The sequence below is a fragment of the Panthera onca genome, chromosome B1, assembly GCF_046562875.1.
Source record: "Panthera onca isolate mPanOnc1 chromosome B1, mPanOnc1 haplotype 2, whole genome shotgun sequence".
In the NCBI taxonomy this organism is placed as follows: domain Eukaryota; kingdom Metazoa; phylum Chordata; class Mammalia; order Carnivora; family Felidae; genus Panthera; species Panthera onca.
In genome coordinates this window covers 94,979,054-94,997,658 of record NC_138342.1, presented here as the reverse complement: position 1 = coordinate 94,997,658, position 18,605 = coordinate 94,979,054, and the positions used below count along the sequence as shown (strand labels likewise).

At 36.4% G+C, this 18,605-nt stretch overlaps 1 protein-coding gene across 50 annotated transcripts in view; it reads right to left on the bottom strand.

Moving 5' to 3' along the window:
* Positions 1-18,605, bottom strand: part of ANK2 (ankyrin 2) — a 670,685-nt gene that overhangs the window by 137,580 nt on the left and 514,500 nt on the right. For 38 of the 50 annotated variants that reach the window (XM_078445806.2, XM_060654351.3, XM_078445805.2 and 35 more), the window contains 3 exons: positions 6,754-6,852; positions 2,461-2,646; positions 1,992-2,015 (listed from right to left, as the gene is read on the bottom strand). In XM_078445806.2, coding sequence (XP_078301932.2) covers positions 1,992-2,015; positions 2,461-2,646; positions 6,754-6,852 — 309 coding nt within the window. The remainder of the gene's footprint in view (positions 1-1,991; positions 2,016-2,460; positions 2,647-6,753; positions 6,853-18,605) is intronic. The other 12 variants (XM_060654358.3, XM_060654343.3, XM_060654357.3 and 9 more) reach the window with 1 other exon arrangement.

The window sequence follows — 18,605 nt, the reverse complement described above, 5'->3', positions numbered from 1 at the left end:
TCATAATTCTCATTACTCAATAAAAGATGAGAGGAACAATAAAGACTGTTCCTATAGAATTGGATATCAAATCCTGCAGCTTTGAGGTTAATTTGTATCATTCCCTTTTATTTGAAATGAACTTTGAGGTATATAATATTATTTTTAAGAAATATTATATGAATCACAACCGTTATTTTTCTATTCATTTGATAGTTTCTGTTGATTTTGCTTTTTAAATGGACTAAATAAGCATTCAGATATCTTAGGTAATGGAAATTCCTCCCTGCTATCAACCAAATTAGCTACAAATGATTTCTGACTATAGAGAAACAAGACACAAAATAATAATAGTAACTATCAATCCAAATCCCACACTTGTGGTAAAGATATTTTTGTGTCTACAGGATGCCAAATACTCATGTCAAAATGGAGGGAAACATGAATCTACAACCTGGCTGTTATTTTATAAAATGTCAAATTTTTATATTTTAGGAAATAATTGACTGGAAGTTTTTCATTTGTATCTTGATAGTTCCTGCCACCTAGACATATCCTGAATGTAAGTCTACCATTTAAGTTACAGTTTCATTTCAGGAAAAGAACGTAGTGATTGCTGGTGAATCATTTTCAAATTATTTTTCTGATTTGCAAAAATAAACCAATTTATTGTCTGACACAGCCTCATCAACCGTCCATGAGGATGCTTCAGAATGTGACTCTTGGATCGACATGTGGCTCGTAGAAGCCCCTCAGAGAAACTCTTGCCTGGTTACCATGGAGGTAGAAAGCTCAGTTCACTTTTCTACAGGGGAATCAATGGAAGGGCTCCCCTCTTTGTTACTCTATTATCCTCAGAGAAATATTTCTAACTCAGTACGAATCTTCCCAAACTGCTGCTTTCAATACAATGTTTACAGCCAATATTGCTTTCAAAAATGTCTCTTAAACAACCACCAAAAATCACCTACAAAATTAAAGTTATTAAAACCAGCAATTAAGATATCAATTTATATGTTTCTAGTCTTGAGAAATTTCACCAACCAATTGGGCCTTTTTAAAAAAAATCTATGACCTAAGTTCCATGCACAGATATGGAACAAAAGAAATAATATGACTAATTCAAATATATTCATATCTCAATAGGTACATTTGTTAACAAACAAGATTTTAATTTTAGAAATACTCTAATATTACTAAATACCAAATGAATGCTCAAAACCTCTCTAGGTCCACAGCCCAGTGATCATGAGAGGTTAGTCTACAAAGTCCCCTCAACTAAGTGAAAATCAATCTACACAGTCATTTGCCTTTGAATACTAGTTAAATTTTATAATATACTTTCAACAATAGAAGGCATCTCAGTAGCAATGGTCGAAAGACTACACACACACACACACACACACACACACTACTGAGAGACTTCTGAACTGAATATTCTTGGTGATCAATGTGACTTACTTTGGTATGTGGAAAATAGATAATTTCATGTCAAGTACTGTTAAGACTTAGCAAGATAAAAGCAAATGCTTCGATAATAATATGCTCGGTATCACTATTGATTATATGCAATGTGGTTAAAAAGTACAGGAAGAAAAGGGCAACTGCAATGAGATAAGAAGATAAAACAGTTGCAAAGAAACCTCCTTAAATTTCACTTTGCTAAACTCTAAGCAGAGAAATTTCATTAAGAGAAGGTCATATCTCTTACTGGCAAAAAGTTAACAGTAAAGCTAACTCAGTAAAATACATATTAAGGAGTTTTGTTTCATGCTTTACTCTAGTAAGCTATTTAATTAGTTTCACTGATTTAAAAAAAACATCAAATATATATTACATTAAAATTTTTGAATTATTCATTTGCCTTAATTATGGGAAAAGTCTCTAAAATCAATTTCCTAATAATGGAAATTCCAATCATTAGTATGAATTAGTGAGCATTTATTCTAACTGGGCAAAAAACTAAAATAAATAAAAACAAGGTATATTTTGGTATAACCACAATACTGTACCTCGGTGGTCCTATTCACCATCATCTGAAGCAGTGTTGTGTGGGAAGAAGAGGGAAGATATTACACAGTGCAAAATTAAGTAAACGGTCAATCTGCTCACTGCAACTGGATACACTGTTCCAAAATACATTCTACTGAGAAAAGACATCCGTAATGCTATCCATACAATACAATTTTACCTTTCTAATTCCATTTCTTATTCCATACCTTTCTTATTCCATACCAATAGAATAAGTAAGCAGATTTCTAAAAAGCTGAACCCCATCTTTAAGAGACAATTATCTTAAATTTTGTTGTTATTATACCCAACAGCCGGTCCCCTTCTTTCTGAAATACCTCCGACGGTAATTTATCTCTTAGGATGACCGGAAGTAATTTTGCATTATCACCATGGCCTACTTCTGTATCATCCCCCAGGAGGAAGCTGGCAGCCGGAGAGTTCCTGTCCACAAATGTGTTCAGCTTTTACCTTGGATTGTACGTCAGCGTTGTGATCGTTCTGAAGCAGGAGTGCGGCAGATTTGGTGTCGTCTTTCCTCGCTGCGATATGCAGAGCCGGCAGCCTCACTTTCCCTTTGGTGTCATTCTCCAAGAGGATGGCCACTGCCTGGTTGTGTCCTTGCTGGAGTGCCACAGCTAGTGGCGTAAAGCCATCCTAGCAAAATAGAAGGAAAAACCCTCAATTAAATTTTGGAAGCGTGAGATTCAACTGTAAGCAATGCCTCTAATGTTTAAAATAAGAATTAAGATGGAGAAGAAAAGCAAAGGGATCAAATATTCCTGTGAAGATTAAAGCAGATGATCAACTGTCCTATGCTGTACTATGGACTGGTTTCATCAGATTATTTTCCTAGCTTCTGTTCTAAATATTTTGAAAAACATCTGCATTCCCTAACAAAGCATACTTCACATAAGGTGAACTTAAATGTATGTTTAGAATGGGAAAATAAAAATCAGAACCAACGTTAAGTATACAGGCTAATCAAAAGGAAAAAGTGGGAAGGGTTGGAATAAGAGAGACCAAGTCTGATTGAGAAGCAAAGACACAGTAGCTAAGACAGGGAAATAAATTCTGTAATTAAATATGCAAGCTTCTAAATGTCTCTATATCGATTAGGGGAGAACAATAATAATTATCAATGGAATGGTCTATTACCAATTAATGTGGCAAATTTGGAACATAATGTAACCTAAAACTTTTTGATAAATAAGGCTAGTTCATTAATTTTATACTTCATTGAATTTTATGTTACTTAGATCATTTAGATACAATGTGCTAGGTAATGAAAAAACAGATTTTTAATTCTAAACTTGGCAACAAGTTAAAAAAATAAAACAATAGCACAGATCATCAAAGGTAAAGGAATTTTAGGGGTAGATGGATAACCATGCTTGTAAATTTGGAAACTATGTTTTCTTTCTAGAAACAAGTATTCAGTTAGTGGAAAGGTGACAAATAGAAAAAAATCTATATATATCATATATATCCTAGGCTCTGTGTATTTTAAAACCTCCCTTACTCCACAAAAGCTTGAAAACAAGTCTCAGTTAGAAGTTTCCATTCATAGAAGAGATGAGGACAATAAGATTGTATATTAATGATTACATTTTAGAGACAACAGCAATTTACCATAATCTAACTACTCGATTTGTTTTCAATGATAACTTTTTTAAACTGTAGGCTTTTGAGAAAAAGTGATTTCCTATAGCACTACCACAAAAAGACTTGAATTTGTTTTAATAAGAATTGAATTTTAAATAAACACATTACTTAATAGAATGGAAGAATACAACATGTAGCATTGTAAAATGAAAAATAGTAGCCTAAATTTAGAACTTTGGCACAAATTAAGTTTTCTGTTCAGAAAGAAAGAACAGGCTCATTATCATATACATATTCGATTATCCCCCGCAACACTGTGATAGTTTATATGAAAAGAGTATGAACTTTGTTTTTGTTTTTTCTTAGAGACAAGGCATTTACTGACAGTACAGAACCTAATTAAAAAGTTTTTAGCCTTCAATTTTGGTAATGTTCAGGAAGAAGGAGAGTTAAGAGTTATAAAATTAGTACTGGAGGGACAGAGAATTCCCCTAAAAGAATTTAACTTTGTATGTCTACCACATGGATTTCATTCTATTCTATGCTTCATGAGGGAGGGGTGAATATTTGAAATGATTTTTTCAAGCACCTCAACTAACTCCATGAAAAAGGAAACCCATATGAAAATTCAGTAGCTTCATTTTTCATCGTTTATTTACCAATGCTAATTGCTATAATTATGGGAAATTTCAAATATTTAAAGATTTATTTTCAAACATGAGTTTCATGGAAGTATTGAATAATCTCATGATTATCTGGTTTTTAAAGTGGTCACAATGTCTTGATTAGTAGTTAATTTTTACAAATTAGGCCTACTTTTGGGCACAGAGGAAATGTCTTCTTTAGGCATATTCACACGTGTGCACATGAGACTGTACAAGGTATCTGGCAATACAATATAAAATATCAAACAGTAATCAGTCCTAAAGCCCTGGAAACATGGTAAGTTTTACAGAACAAGAGACTAAAAGGGAATGCCCATATGCGTGTTACTTGATAATCATTAGGGCCAGCAAAGGGAAGGGGGGGATTAATCAACTAAGCTTATATATGTCCAGTCAGTTAAAAATTAATTCTAGTTATTTAAGTGATTAAAAACTTAAGCAACAAGCATACACATGTCTAAGCTAAGCTTCAAACCTCATACGATTCACTTGCAAAAGCTGCATTTTTGTGTAGAAATCAGAGAGGGTTTTCATTTTTTGAGAATCACAGTGCAACATGGCCTCTGCTGATGCAGTGTATATAAAGGGATGTTTTTGGAACCAGACTGAAATGCTACAGAGAGCTACACCAAAGCAGCCTTGAGACAGCTATGAATACCAGCAAGCAGAATTTCTCTAAACCATACACACTAGAAATAATAAATCTATCTGGTGACTAGAACTCTGGACTGTGATGGTTTCTTGGGGGAAGTGATTCTGCATTCAAGAAACTAAAATAAAACAGACACAGATTTCCTTATTTTGGTACATTTCTCAGTTGTCCTGATACAGAGATAGAGTCTCACATAGTTACTCAAGATTTACCTGAAGATAGTCATATGCTACTCATTGACATAATTAGTGTCTCAGGAAAAAAGAAAAAAAAAAAAGGCCTCAAATCATAAAAATCACACTTTACCCACATGGTAAGAGTGCAAAATCTGTGTGTTAAATACAGAACTTGAAATCATTTTACATTGGGCAGTTGTGTTTTCCAGTCATAAACAAATAAGAAACATGGCCCCATTAATAGTGGTTTCTTGGGATTGTTTTTTTTTAAGTAACAAGAATAAGCTGTCAGAAAGTTATTGCAATTGGCTCCATAAAAAGTTTTCTGCCAAAGGGACTGGAAATGGATTTAATAGATTATGATGATCTCTTCCCCCAGGGCAGGATAGAAAGGAATTCATGTTTATTTCACCTAAAGACTTAATCGTTCAGAAAGAAAGAAGTCCTTAATAGACGTCAAAAGTTACCAACTTAGTTTCTGGAGGGCAAGCATCTATCAATCATCTCTCACTCCAAGCCAGGAGTTTTAAAGTTCTATCAGTGGAGGCACAAAATATGAGAAAGGAAAAACACAGCCTGCATAATCTGGTTGAAAGGGGTGAGGAGTGGCATGACCCAGTGGAGCTTTTTTCCCTTCTCTGTGTCACTCACTTCCAAGCTTTGGCCCCACGAGGCACCACCTCACAGTGGTGGTTTGGAGACAGTTTCTCCAAACTCAAGGGTTTCTGGAGGATCGCTTAGAAATCACAGTTCTAAGCAACCACTGAACTTGCTCCTTAACGTGCCTACACAAAAATGAGAAAGAAAATAACAAAGCAAGTCTGTTTCTTGGAGGACATGCATAGTTTGAAAAGGAAAGTGATGTTCTAAACTGGCCCACTCTAACCCTTTCTTATGTCTAGATGTCCTGAATGTTTTGATACTAAATGGACTTTGAACATCCTATTTAATCGTTGCTATAATCATAGTCATAAAACTATATGCCATAATTTGCGCTTCAGAAAATGTGAACAGCTTTATTTTTGTCACACATTCCTCATAAAATTGTGCTAACACAAATACCTATGAATAATTTCTGATCGTTAAAAATTGTTCATTTAGAGAATTAAATTGGATCCTAACAGATACAATAGTGATGAAAAGAGATGGAAAGGATTTACTGTAATCTGATTTTAAAATAGTATAAAAACTCCCAAAACCGAGAGAATGGCAAATTGATGGAAGCATGAGTTCATGTAAGAATAAGTTGGCATGAATCCCAAATCAAGGCATAAACTCATTCAACTGTGTGCACTGGGTCCTTTGTTCATGGCCATCATTGTACATTACACAAGTAACATGAACACTCCTAGCATATTTTATTACTTAAAAAAAAATTTTTTAATGTTTATTATTTGAGAGAGAGAGAGAGAGAGAGAGCATGAGCAGGGGAGGGGCAGAGAGAGGGAGACACAGAATCTGAAGCAGGCTCCAGGCTCTGAGCTGTCAGCACAGAGCCCGATCATGACCTGAGCCAAAGTCAGATGCTTAACTGACTGAGCCACCCAGGTGCCCCATGAACATTCTAGCATATTTTAGACAAGATAATGGAGATCCTTTGCAGCTGGATAAAAAGAATATGGACATTAAGACCAAAGAATTTGAACCTCTGGGTTGGCAGTCTTACCTCAGTAGCAGTGCTCTGATTAGCTCCATTTTCAAGCAAATATTTTACAACATCAATGTGGTTCTCTTGGGCAGCCATGTATAAAGGAGTGAAGCCATTCTGAGGGCAAACAATAAAAAAGACATCTTTAATCATTTGTAAAGTTTAAACCAGGGAAGAGTACCAGAAAAGGAAAGAGAGAATACTATGAGGTAAACTTTTGAAATGATGATACATATAACACATCTTCACAATGTAGTATACATATATTTACTATTATAAAACTAGCTATAATCAAAGTGAACCAATTCCTACACATAATTCCTAAAAGAATGAGGACAAAGTGATATGGAAACAATATTTACCAAATTCCCTACCTTCACTTCAGTTCTAGAGATTTACATTTCCCATTACCTAACCCTGTTAAAACTAAAGATATTTAGAATTTTAATATAATCCTATGGCATACATATAAATTCTCATTATATGTAGTGTATTTATAAAATATTATTTATATACTATCTTCTGTACTTTTTTAATTAAAATTTTTAATGTTTATCTATTTCTTAGAGAGAGATGGAGTGCGAGTTGGGGGCAGGGGGGCAGAGAGAAAGGGAGACACAGAATCCAAAGCAGGCTCCAGGCTCCAAGGTGTCAGCACAGCACCTGACGTGGGGCTCAAACCCAACAACCGCGAGATCACGACCTGAACTGAAGCCGAAACCTTTAACTGACTGAGCCACCCAGATGCCCCTCTCCTATACTTTTTAAAAAAATGTTTACTGACTTATTTATGAGAGAGAGAGAGAGAGAGAGGCAGAGAGACAGGGAGACAGAGAATCTCAAGCAGGCCCCACGGTGTCAGTGCAGAGCCTAATACAAGGCTCAAACTCACAAACGGTGAGATCATGACCTAAGCTAAAATCAAGAGTCTGAAGCTGAACCAACTGAGCCACCCAGGGACCCCAATCTTCTGTACTTTATTAAATCATAAACTATTTAAACAGGCTACCATTATCTTGAATGTATGTAGTTTAATTAGCACTTTTAAAGGTATAAATTATTACTCATTCCAGACTAGGCTAGGAGTGATTGCAAATCTGATTGAAAAGGTTTTTAAAAAAATCTAAATTTCAGTATTCTGATTGAAGTAATATGGTTTATACTGAACATCTTTATATTATTTTTAAAGCCATTCTGAAATTCTATCATTCATTAATTCCCATATTCATGTATTCAGTTATTTACTAAAATCCAGCCACTGGTAGCTGGGACATCACTGGGATACACTGATAAATAAGACAGACATCTGCCTTCATGAAACATATACTATGGTAATATTATAACATTATTACATAGTCACGGTTAAAAGAATCACTGAAATTGTACAGCTTGAGTTTAAAATTAAGTTTAAATTGGCAAATTTTCTTTTCATCAGATCCTTTGCAATAGGTAACATCTCATTAAAAAAAGACTTCATAAAAAAATAGAAAACATGGGACACTACATAAACTCTTAAATCTAACAATTCTCTCAGAACAATGTCAGAGCCTTACACGTTGTTGATTCCCTGAAAAATTCTATGCATTAATGAGAATAAGCAAAAACAAGGGATTTTCAAAACCATAAAAGGAGAAAAAAATAACTGTTTTGAAAAATTCTTCTATATGCATCATTTAAGTGTGGCAACATTATTTAAGATGGCCAAGATCTGGCAAAATATAAAAATACAGAATATAGAAGTAGAATAAGAAAAGAAATTTTAAATTTGATTACAAAAGAAAATCTGCAGACTTCAAAAGAGGAGGACATTTTTAAACTAAGAAATATTGTCAAAGGAATGAATTGACAATTTTGTAGGATGCAGGAATAGATTGCTAGTTGGATAGCATATTTTTTTAAAACATAGCAAACAGGTGAAATCTTGGGTATTTTAAGAACACTGAAGAGGTGGCGGAAGGACGGAATTAGAGATTCAAAGGAAGGGAAAGCCAGTGAGTGTGGTTAAAAACAATGAGTGGGTGTGGAATGGGGCTCTTTCATGACAAGGAAAAGGCAGGATGCAAAGAAAAAAAAAGACGGAACAGAACTTTTAATAGAGTAAAACACTTTGCTTACATGTTTTCCTCTGACAGAATCTTGGATGTAGATCAGGAGAAAGGGAGATAGACCGTGGTTGCCACACCAACAGGGAAAAAAAATGTACCATTCTTAGCCTCCCACCCTAGGTCCTGGGCTTTAGAGGGGGCCTCCTCTATTTGAACAGGGTAGGGATCCAGATGCCCAAAGGGATATGTCCATCCTGATCCTGCAGCTCTCCTGCTTCCAGACCACACATTAGGCATGAAGTTACCCATAATCCTTGACTAAGCAGCCCCCAGCATGGTTCCAGTGCTTGCTCAGACTTCTTCTTTGGGTTCATTCTCCAAAAGGTCTGTGCCATGCACACCGTGTGACAGACTGACCAATGGCCCCCAAATATGTCCTCACTCTAATCTCTGGAAGTTGTAGATGTTACCTTATATGTCAAAAGGAACTTTACAGGTGTGATTAGGTTACGGATCTTGAGGTGGGGAGATTATCCTGGATTGTTCAGCTGGGTGTAACACAATCACAGGGTTTTTAAAAGAAGGAGGCAGGAGGTCAGAGAGGAGAAAAGACACCATACTGCTGGCTTTGAAAATGGAAGAAGGGGACGTGATCCAAAGAGATTTTTACTTAGAGCCTCCAGAAAGAACCAGCAGGGGCAGCACCTTGGTTTTAGTCCTAAACCTAATCTCAGACTTCTAAAATTATAAAATAACAAATCTGTGTTATTTTAAGTCACTGAATTTGTGGCAATTTGTTACAGCAGCAACAGGAATCTAATAGACACCCCAGGAGCTGTTTGCTAGGGAAGGTCAGAGTAGTAGGTGCAGGTCAGGGTGTTCACACCTTTACACATGATGCTCTATGGGGAGGATGGATCCAGGGATGGGCCAAGAAGAGGAACCCGCTGTAGGCCAGGGTTTAGAATCAGCACCACCCCCGCCCCCACCCCGCCACCAGCCACAATCCTGTGTGGAACTCCAAGGTTTCTGAGAAGTCTAAATTTGGACCCGTCATATTGTTATAAGGATATATTTGTCAAGATAGGAAGATAGGAGATACTTATTTAAAGTTAACTTGATGTATAGCTTTTAATTTCAAAAGTATATTGTAGGGGCACCTGGGTGGCTCAGTCTGTTAAGCATCTGACTCTTGATTTTAGCTCAGCTCATGATTGCACGGTTCATGAGATCAAGCCCCAAGTTGGGCTCTGTACTTACAGCACGGAGCATGCTTGCGATTCTCTCTCTCCTCTCTCCCTGCCCCTCTGCCCACTCGTGCTTTCTCTCTCTCTCTCAAAATAAATAATAAGCTTTAAAAAAAAAGTATATTGTAAGCAGGCCTCTTTTCCATTCATGCCCTGGACTCTGCAAGTGTTAATAGTGGGTTAGTGGTAGAGAAAGAAAAGGGGGAAATATCAGTATATAGCATATAGGGGAGGGGAGAAAGCGCAGGGACAAACATTCAGGATCTTGATTAGAGCACATCATGAATCCCGTTTGTGTCTGGTGACACTGCCTCAGCATGCAAGAGCTTTCAGCAGTATAGGGGATACAGATATGAAGAACAATAACAATAAAAATAATTTATTGAACTTCTGCTATATGCTATTCACTATGAGAGATGATTTCGATGTCACCTCTAATTACTGTGATCATGTATGTGTCTGTTTGTCTGGGACAGTCTAAGTTTATGTCTAAGTTTATGTATAGAACCCTGGAGTAATAATTAATAGTGTCTCAGTTTGAATGACACATTAAATGGCCTAATACTATCTCTAATACTTAAAATATTGCTGCAACATTGGTACTGCCATATCCTTTTTTTTTTTTTAAAGTAAACTCTACATCCAAAGTAGGGCTCAAACTCATGACCTCCAGATCAAGAGTCCCATGCTCCACCAACTGAGCCACCCAGCGATCCCTCTTCACCCCACTTGAACTGAGGCAGCTGAGGCTCAGATAGTTGGGTAACTTGGCCAAAATCTCACAGCTAATAAGTGAAGTGAAAGTGTCTCTGCTGAACTGGAGTCTCCATGGGTGAAGCCAAAGCACCTGCAATTTTTAAAAAGCTCAATTTTTGAAATTACCTGAAGAATATTGTTATCAGTGATGCAGAGCAAATGAATGGTTTAGGGCAGGAAGGGCCGTGATCACATCTGCGTTTCAGAGCGTCCACTCTGGTGAACACTGAGTGGACCACACCCACTGTGGTTTGGGGTGGTGGAAGACACGAATGAAAGTACGGGGTTAATCAGATTTTGTAGTATTTGCGATAGTACATTTAAAAGATGAAGGAAGCCTGAGCCAAAACAACATCTTGGCTAGGCGAGGGAGGAAGGGAGCTATTTACTGTTACAAATATGTGAAGTAAGAAGGCAATAAAGATTTACTACAGGTCCCAAAGACGTGGGAAATTATCCTTCCCTAACTTCCTGATACTACTTAACAAGAAATACTCCGCCAGAAAATGTGAAACATGCCTCTGGGTAATTGGGACAGGGCACTGCAGCCTTTTAACAGCACTGTTAATTTTACAGGAAAGCTTTTATCTCTGCATATAAATAGATTAATAACACAGGATTACTGGCCTGTGTCCATGCTTCCAGGTGCTTTCCAATGTATTATGTCTCCATGCCTTTCTAAAATAGTCTGGCTGCAGGTAGGTATAAAAGTATATGTATTTTCTTCTTGTTGGTATAAAAAAGTCAAAGAGATCCACAACCTGGGCTGATACTAGGAGGATGCTAACAAGCACCAAATTATCAGCTGTTATGATAATTAACAGCATGACCAGTAGGTGCCTCTACCAACCAGTTATTAAATATTTTTACATTATTCGTCTCCATTGCCACTCATGTATATTTATTCAACAAAAATGTGTTGGGTGACTCTTTACTGCTAGGCATTGTGTTTGGCATCGTGATTCAGAGAGGAAAGGCAAAGTTCCTGTTAATTAGGAGCTCACAGTCCAGAGACTGAGATGGGCAAGTGAGGAAACTACTATGTTACAGTTCAGTGAACACATATAGAATTCGTTTCTCTAAGAAAGAAAGAAAGAAAGAAAGAAAGAAAGAAAGAAAGAAAGAAAGAAAGAAAGAAAGAAAGAAAGAAAGAAAGAAAGAAAGAAAGAAAGAAAGAAGGAAGAAAGAAAGAAAAAGAAAGAAAGAAAGAAAGAGAAAGAAAGAAAGAAAGAAAGAAAGAAAGAAAGAAAGAAAGTTACATGAGGGATATAAAGAGAACACAGAAGAGCACAGAACTGAACTGGGTAAGGAAATCATATCCAAAGGAAGTCACTGGAAGTGACACTTTGGTAGACAAGGGGAGTGATTTGGTTTGAACTGAATCACGAAAACTGAAGTTAGGCATAGACGCAGGAAAGGGACTTCAAACAGCGGAAACCCCATGAGAAAACACTGAACATCTAGGGATCTGCAAATAACTCAATGTGGCTAGCAGCAGGAGGAGGCTGACACAGGCAGGAATCAGTTCCCATGTGTCATGCTAAGGAGTCTGAATTTTATTCGGAAGACGGGAATCACGGTTTTAAGCTGGGGTTTGGCATGATCACATTTCCATTTTAAAGAGATTCATTTGGGGCACCTGGGTGGCTCAGTGGGTTAAGCATCCCACTCTTGATTTTGGCTTAGGTCGTGATCTCACAGTTCGTGAGTTCAAGCCCTGAGTCTGCAAGAGTCTGCTTGGGATTCTCTCTCCCCTTCTTTCTCTGCCCCTCCCCTGCTCGTGTGCACACTCACTCTCTCTCTCAAAATAAATAAACTTAAAAAAAAAGAAAGATTAATTTACCAGGATTGAGGAGGATGAATTGGAAAATGGCCAGAGTATAGTCTGGAAAAGTACTAATAAGGTTTTTACAATAATCCAGCTGAGAAATGAGGATTAGGAATATTAATATGATTTTGATATTTTAAAATGTAATTTAGTATTTATGTATTTATATTCTACTTAAAGATTGATCATACCGAATAATATTTCTCATATCATTGAGGTTATAACAGTCTTCTTAAATCCAGAAATTATGCTGTTTCAAGAATTCAAACCCTTGTAATATTACAAAAAATGTTTCCCTGTTTTTATTAGTGATATAACTACAACCCAGTGATCAGATTTCAGCTGCTGGTGAGAATTTCTTTAGGTAATTGGATTATCTGGGAAAATTAAATGAACATGAGCTACTATTTATGTATCTACCTATCAAATGTAGATTTATTGAAGCTTTTCAGAACATTTTTAAAATAAGTAGATCTATTGATATTTGTATATCATTTCAAAGCAATTATACAGAGACAAATAATGTCAGTATGCAAAGCAATAAATGATTTAGAATCAATGATTGGGACAAGGACCAAAATAAAAAAAATTCTAAGAACTATCATCATTAGCAATTTTTAAGATCTTAACTTTTCAGACTTAATTCTATCACCACATATAACCTTATTCTCTCCTTACACAAATGGAGATTCATCAATTGGATGACTTGAAAGATTGATCATATCAAATTACTCTAATATTAACTGGAGTCAATGTTACTATTCAATTCAGAGGGTCTTTTTATAGCACCAGGTTTAGTCCACAGTTTGTTACTTAGGCACTTAGATGAGACGTCTTGAGAGTAATGAATATGCATATAGTATTGTTTATGTCCTCATGAACAGAAAATATAACAGAGTTCACAGAATACACATATATAGGGCCATCTGTAGCTCAATACATATTATTGAGCAAATACATACTAATATATATATATATGTATATATATATGTATATTGATATATATACATATATATTGACATATTGTATTGATATATTGATATTGATATATCAATATTGATATATATATTTATATTATTGATATATTGATATATCAATATTGATATATATATATATATATATATATATATATATATAGTTGGCTCAATACATACTAATTTCCAAAGAAGCACAAAAAAAGTGCTATCAGATCACTAAAGAGCGAGCAATTAGTACCATGAAAAAAGGTACTTTTGGCTCAAGCACATAGATCTGAGAAGAAATTAGGAGGCCTTAATGAAATCAAGACAGTAGATCTACAGAAAAGAAAATGTTATTTGCTATTATTTTCTGGTTTCATTTTCCCCATCTCTCAAGAAATGTGGTGTTTGTATGAGAATTCTCAGTGCATTTGCTGTAGGTACACATTTCACTTGGGGAATTCTGTTCCCCAAGCCTAATAACAAATCTAGTGAATAGTAAAAGAACAGTAAGCAAAATTACCAAAGATGAGTAAAAGCCAATGCAAGAATGCACCTTGAAAAAATGTTTTACAGGTTTAAAAATTCTTTTTTAAAAAAATTTGTATATATTTATATTTATGTATGTTTAAAAAATTTTTTAATTCTTAACCAGACAGATAACAAAGAAAACTGAAATTCACATCACCACCTAGGTAAAGATATACTTTAGGTGATTTCATGGATCAAGCATAAGCTAAGAGTGGACAGTGATTATGGAAATTTCAAATGGTGTATCTCTGAACACTAGTCATTGTTATTTTACCTGTCTTAACTCTTGGTCTTATGCAGCTAAACTTATTAAATCATTATCATTAAATTTTTAATGATTAAAAAACTTGCCATATTTTCATAGATGAAAATGCTGTAGCTGAAAGGAAACTCGTCATTTTATAGTTGAGGAAATTTTAACGCAGAGACTGAGTGCACCACCAGGTGGACTGGCCAGTTACACAGATTAAGGAGAGAATAGAAGGTAAATGGACACAGTTCATGCAGGGATGCTTGCTTTACCCTTTCCTTCTCATCTTTCAGGTCTTGATATAAGCATCACCCTCTCTGAGAGGCCTTATTCAATGCCCAAAGCAATTCTCAGTACAGAGCAGATGTTCAATAAATATTTAAATGGGTGAGTGAATAAGGTAGAACAGGAACCAAGTTCCTGAGACTCCTGGGTGGCTTAGTCAATTGAGTGTCTGACTCTTGATTTTGGCTCAGGTCATGATCTCATGATTCGTGAGAATCTGTACTGACAGTACATAGCCTCCTTGGGATTCTCTCTCTTCCTCTTTCTCTGCCCCCACCCCCCATTTGTGCTCACTCTCTCTCTCTCTCTCTCTCTCTCTCAATCTCAAAATAAATAAATAAATAACAACAAAATAAATAAATAAATAAATAAACAACAACAAAAAAAGAAACCAAGGTCCTTTTTATGCCTGCAGGGGTCTTAAAATATGTCTTCAAATTCTTTGACATGCCTCCCTTCAAAAGGTAAAGCCTATTTCCCCTTTCTTTGAGTGTGGGCCAACTTAGTAATTCAGTTTCAGTGCACACAGATTGTGGTGGAAACAACTGTGTATGACTTTGAGACTAGGGTTTAAAAGTGACTGGCTTATTGCCTTGCTCTCTTTTGGATCACCTGCTCTGGAGGTAATGAGCTGCCAAGTCACGATGACATTCCAGCAGCCTGTGGAGAGAAGCGGGTGAGCAGGAATTGAGACCTCCCACCAACAACTAGCACCAACTTGCCAACTATGTGAAAAACCACCTTGGTAGTGAATCTTCGAGCCCTAGGAAACCCTTCAGATGGTCAACGTTTTCATCACAACCTCATGAAAAACTCAGAGCCATGATCGCATAGCTAAGCCACTATTAAATTCCTGATCCACGGAAAGTGTTATGATCGTAGAGTTTATTGCTGTTTTAAGCCACTGAGTTTGGAAACAATTTGTTATGAGCAATTGCTAGCTGACACAATGTCCAACAAGGTCATACATGATCTGACCATGGTTTACCTTGCCAACCTCTTACCACTCATATTCTACACTGATTCCTTTGTTTTTAGGAAAGGAATTCATATCCTAGACAGTTATTTTCATATAACTTTGACAAAACACAAAGACAAAGCAACCTAATATGGTAGTCATGTGTTACCCTTCTTTATCGTATTTTGCAATTGGAAAAGATTAAGTCTTTGCATTTATAAGAAAGAAAGAGTGAAGTAGGTCACTCGTGCATATTTGCTTAAATGGAGCAATCTATAATCTAAGAGAATTTGAAAATTACAGCTTTAAAGCTTTATAATACCCCTAATGCCATGTGCCTTTTGCCAGTTTTCTAAGAGTACTACATATACTTTTCATATCCACTAGAAAACTAATCAACAAATTATATACCCAATTCCAACCGTAGAATATGAAAATGGTTATAGATAGCACTGGGTTTGAACTTGCAAAAGTAGAATTCCCCTTCTGATGAAGGCTTTTGTCTTTTGCAGGAAGGTCAGTATCAAGATTTAGGTTTTTTCACAGAGCAGAATTCTTCAGTAGACTTAGCCATGACTTCCTAGGAAACTCTTCATCACACAGTGGTTAGCACAGGTTGGCAATTACTCCTCTAGCTACCATCCCAGATACCATGTATCATCTTCTTCCTTTGAACTAGCATTATGAGCGACAAGGCTGGGAAGAATCCCCAAATTATCATCCAGCTTTAAGGCCAGGATGATTCAAATTATTTCCCTAAATATAACGTAAATGCACAGCTGCAAAGGATTTAAAAAAAAAACAACAAACAATGGGTATTAATTGTAGTCACAAAAAAAAACTATTTTGTGTACTCTGGGGGTGTAGTTAGGGCAAAAGAACAATAGATACGATTATACACTTGTTTGGTAGTGAAGAAGGAATTTTATTAATTAAAATACCATATGAATTTTCTAAGGTGATTTGAACTTGGCAGTTCTTTACCAAGGTTAAGATACTAGGGGTTATTTTTAACCACCTTCTTCTCTCCAAAGGTCCTCTTTAAAGGATTATAGCTAAACTATTAAATGACATTAAAATGATTAATGTTTTAAATCTTTTGAAGGGGGTTCTACTTTATGGAATATTTACCATGTCATCTTGTTTGATCCCCACAACTGTGCTATTGGGGTCATTTAACAGAGAAGACTGTAGCTGGCAACCATTCACCCAAAGACATACTCACAAATGGTGCAATCAGGGTCTGAACTCCAGAGGACTCCAAACCCAGTGCTCCTTCCACTCCCCTCAGCTGTTCCCTTCAACTGAGATCAGATTGTCACAGAGAACACCCTGCTTTTATCTAGTAACTGAGGGATTAGTTGACTTCCATTTTCTCCTAAGCCATTCGCTAGAGATAAGCAGGGAAGCTCTACCTAATGACAGTAATGGAATTATCATGAACTGCTTGATGAAGAATGTGCAAGTGTTCTCTTAGGTGTAAAGATTTTTCCAGTGAAGTAAGTAATAGATCTCTGTACAACTCAAGGAAATAGACATTCACAGGTATTAAGTTCCACACTATTCAGAATGTGGAGCTGGGATTTGAACGTACATATAACTAATTCTAAAGCTCATGCTTTTTCTACTATACTATACTGCCATGTGCTTCAGCAGTATATTTGACGGACACTATTTTATCATATCTGGGTATTGCTAGCAATCAGAAACACCACTGAAAATACTGTATTCACACTAGATCTACCATAATCCCTGCTTTCAGCTCCTCATGGATACATAACCAAGAAAACATGTAAACTATTTTACCAACCATGATTGAAGGTCAGTTTTCATAGACCACAGCTGAAGATCAAGATTTTTTGTACCCTTGCTTCATAGTCATATTAAGAGCAAACCTTTAATATATATTCTGACATTTTTCCAGATGAGCTTGTCTCACCAATATTTCTAAACTCACCAAGTTTAAGTGTACCCTTGCAGGGAGAATTTCCCCTTATCTCCTTTTCAATGCCTGGCTCAAGTCCTCTGTCAATTTTTCTTTTCTTTTCTTTTTTAATGCTTATTTATTTTTGAGAGAGACAGAGACAGAGACAGAGAGAGAGCAAGGAAAAGGCAGAGAGGAGACACAGAATCCAAAGCAGGCTCCAGGCTCTGAGCTGTCAGCACAGAGCCCGACGCGGGGCTTCAACTCATGGACCACGAGATCGTGATCTGAGTCGAAGTCAGATGCTCAACCAACTGAGCCACCCAGGTACCCCACCTCTGTCAATTTTTCTAATAGAGTTTGGCCAATTCCAGTCTTCCCTCTAATACATTGTTGGTTCCATACAATTTAGTACAAAGTCATATACTATCTTCTATTGTTTGTCTTCGCTTCTTCTGTATTTGTCTTTTAAAAGCAGCTTCCTGTCAGGGTGTCTGAGTGGCTCAGTCGGTTGAGTGTCTGACTTCGGCTCAGCTCATGATCTCACGGTTCATGGGTTCGAGCCCTGTGTCGGGCTCTGTGATGACAGCTCGGAGCCTGGAGCCTGCTTCGGATTCTGTGTCTCCCTCTCCCTCCTTCTCTCTCCTTCTCCCCCACTCATGCTCAGTCTCTCTCTCTCTCTTTCTCAAAAATAAATAAACATTAAAAAAATAATTAAAAGCAGCTTCCTGTCTGACAACTGTTTAGAATCCTCCACAGAAATGAGAACTCTCATGGGTATACAGTAAGCACCCAATAAACAGCTGCTGACTAACTGTTTACCATTACCTTTATTTTACTCAGTTCCTGAAAATTATAGATTTGTATAGATCTGTGCATTTCTCCTTTATTCAAGGTTAAAATTTAAATGTACCAGGTGTCTCACAACCACTTCACTCCACAAAGAGTTGAGGTGGCTGGTGATGTTTTAATTTACTCTCATATAACTCCAAAACATTGAAAACATGCATCTCATGTTTTACTTTGCAAAAGCGAATAAATACTTCATTAAACTGTTAAGCTATAACTGAATAATTCTATTGTTTAT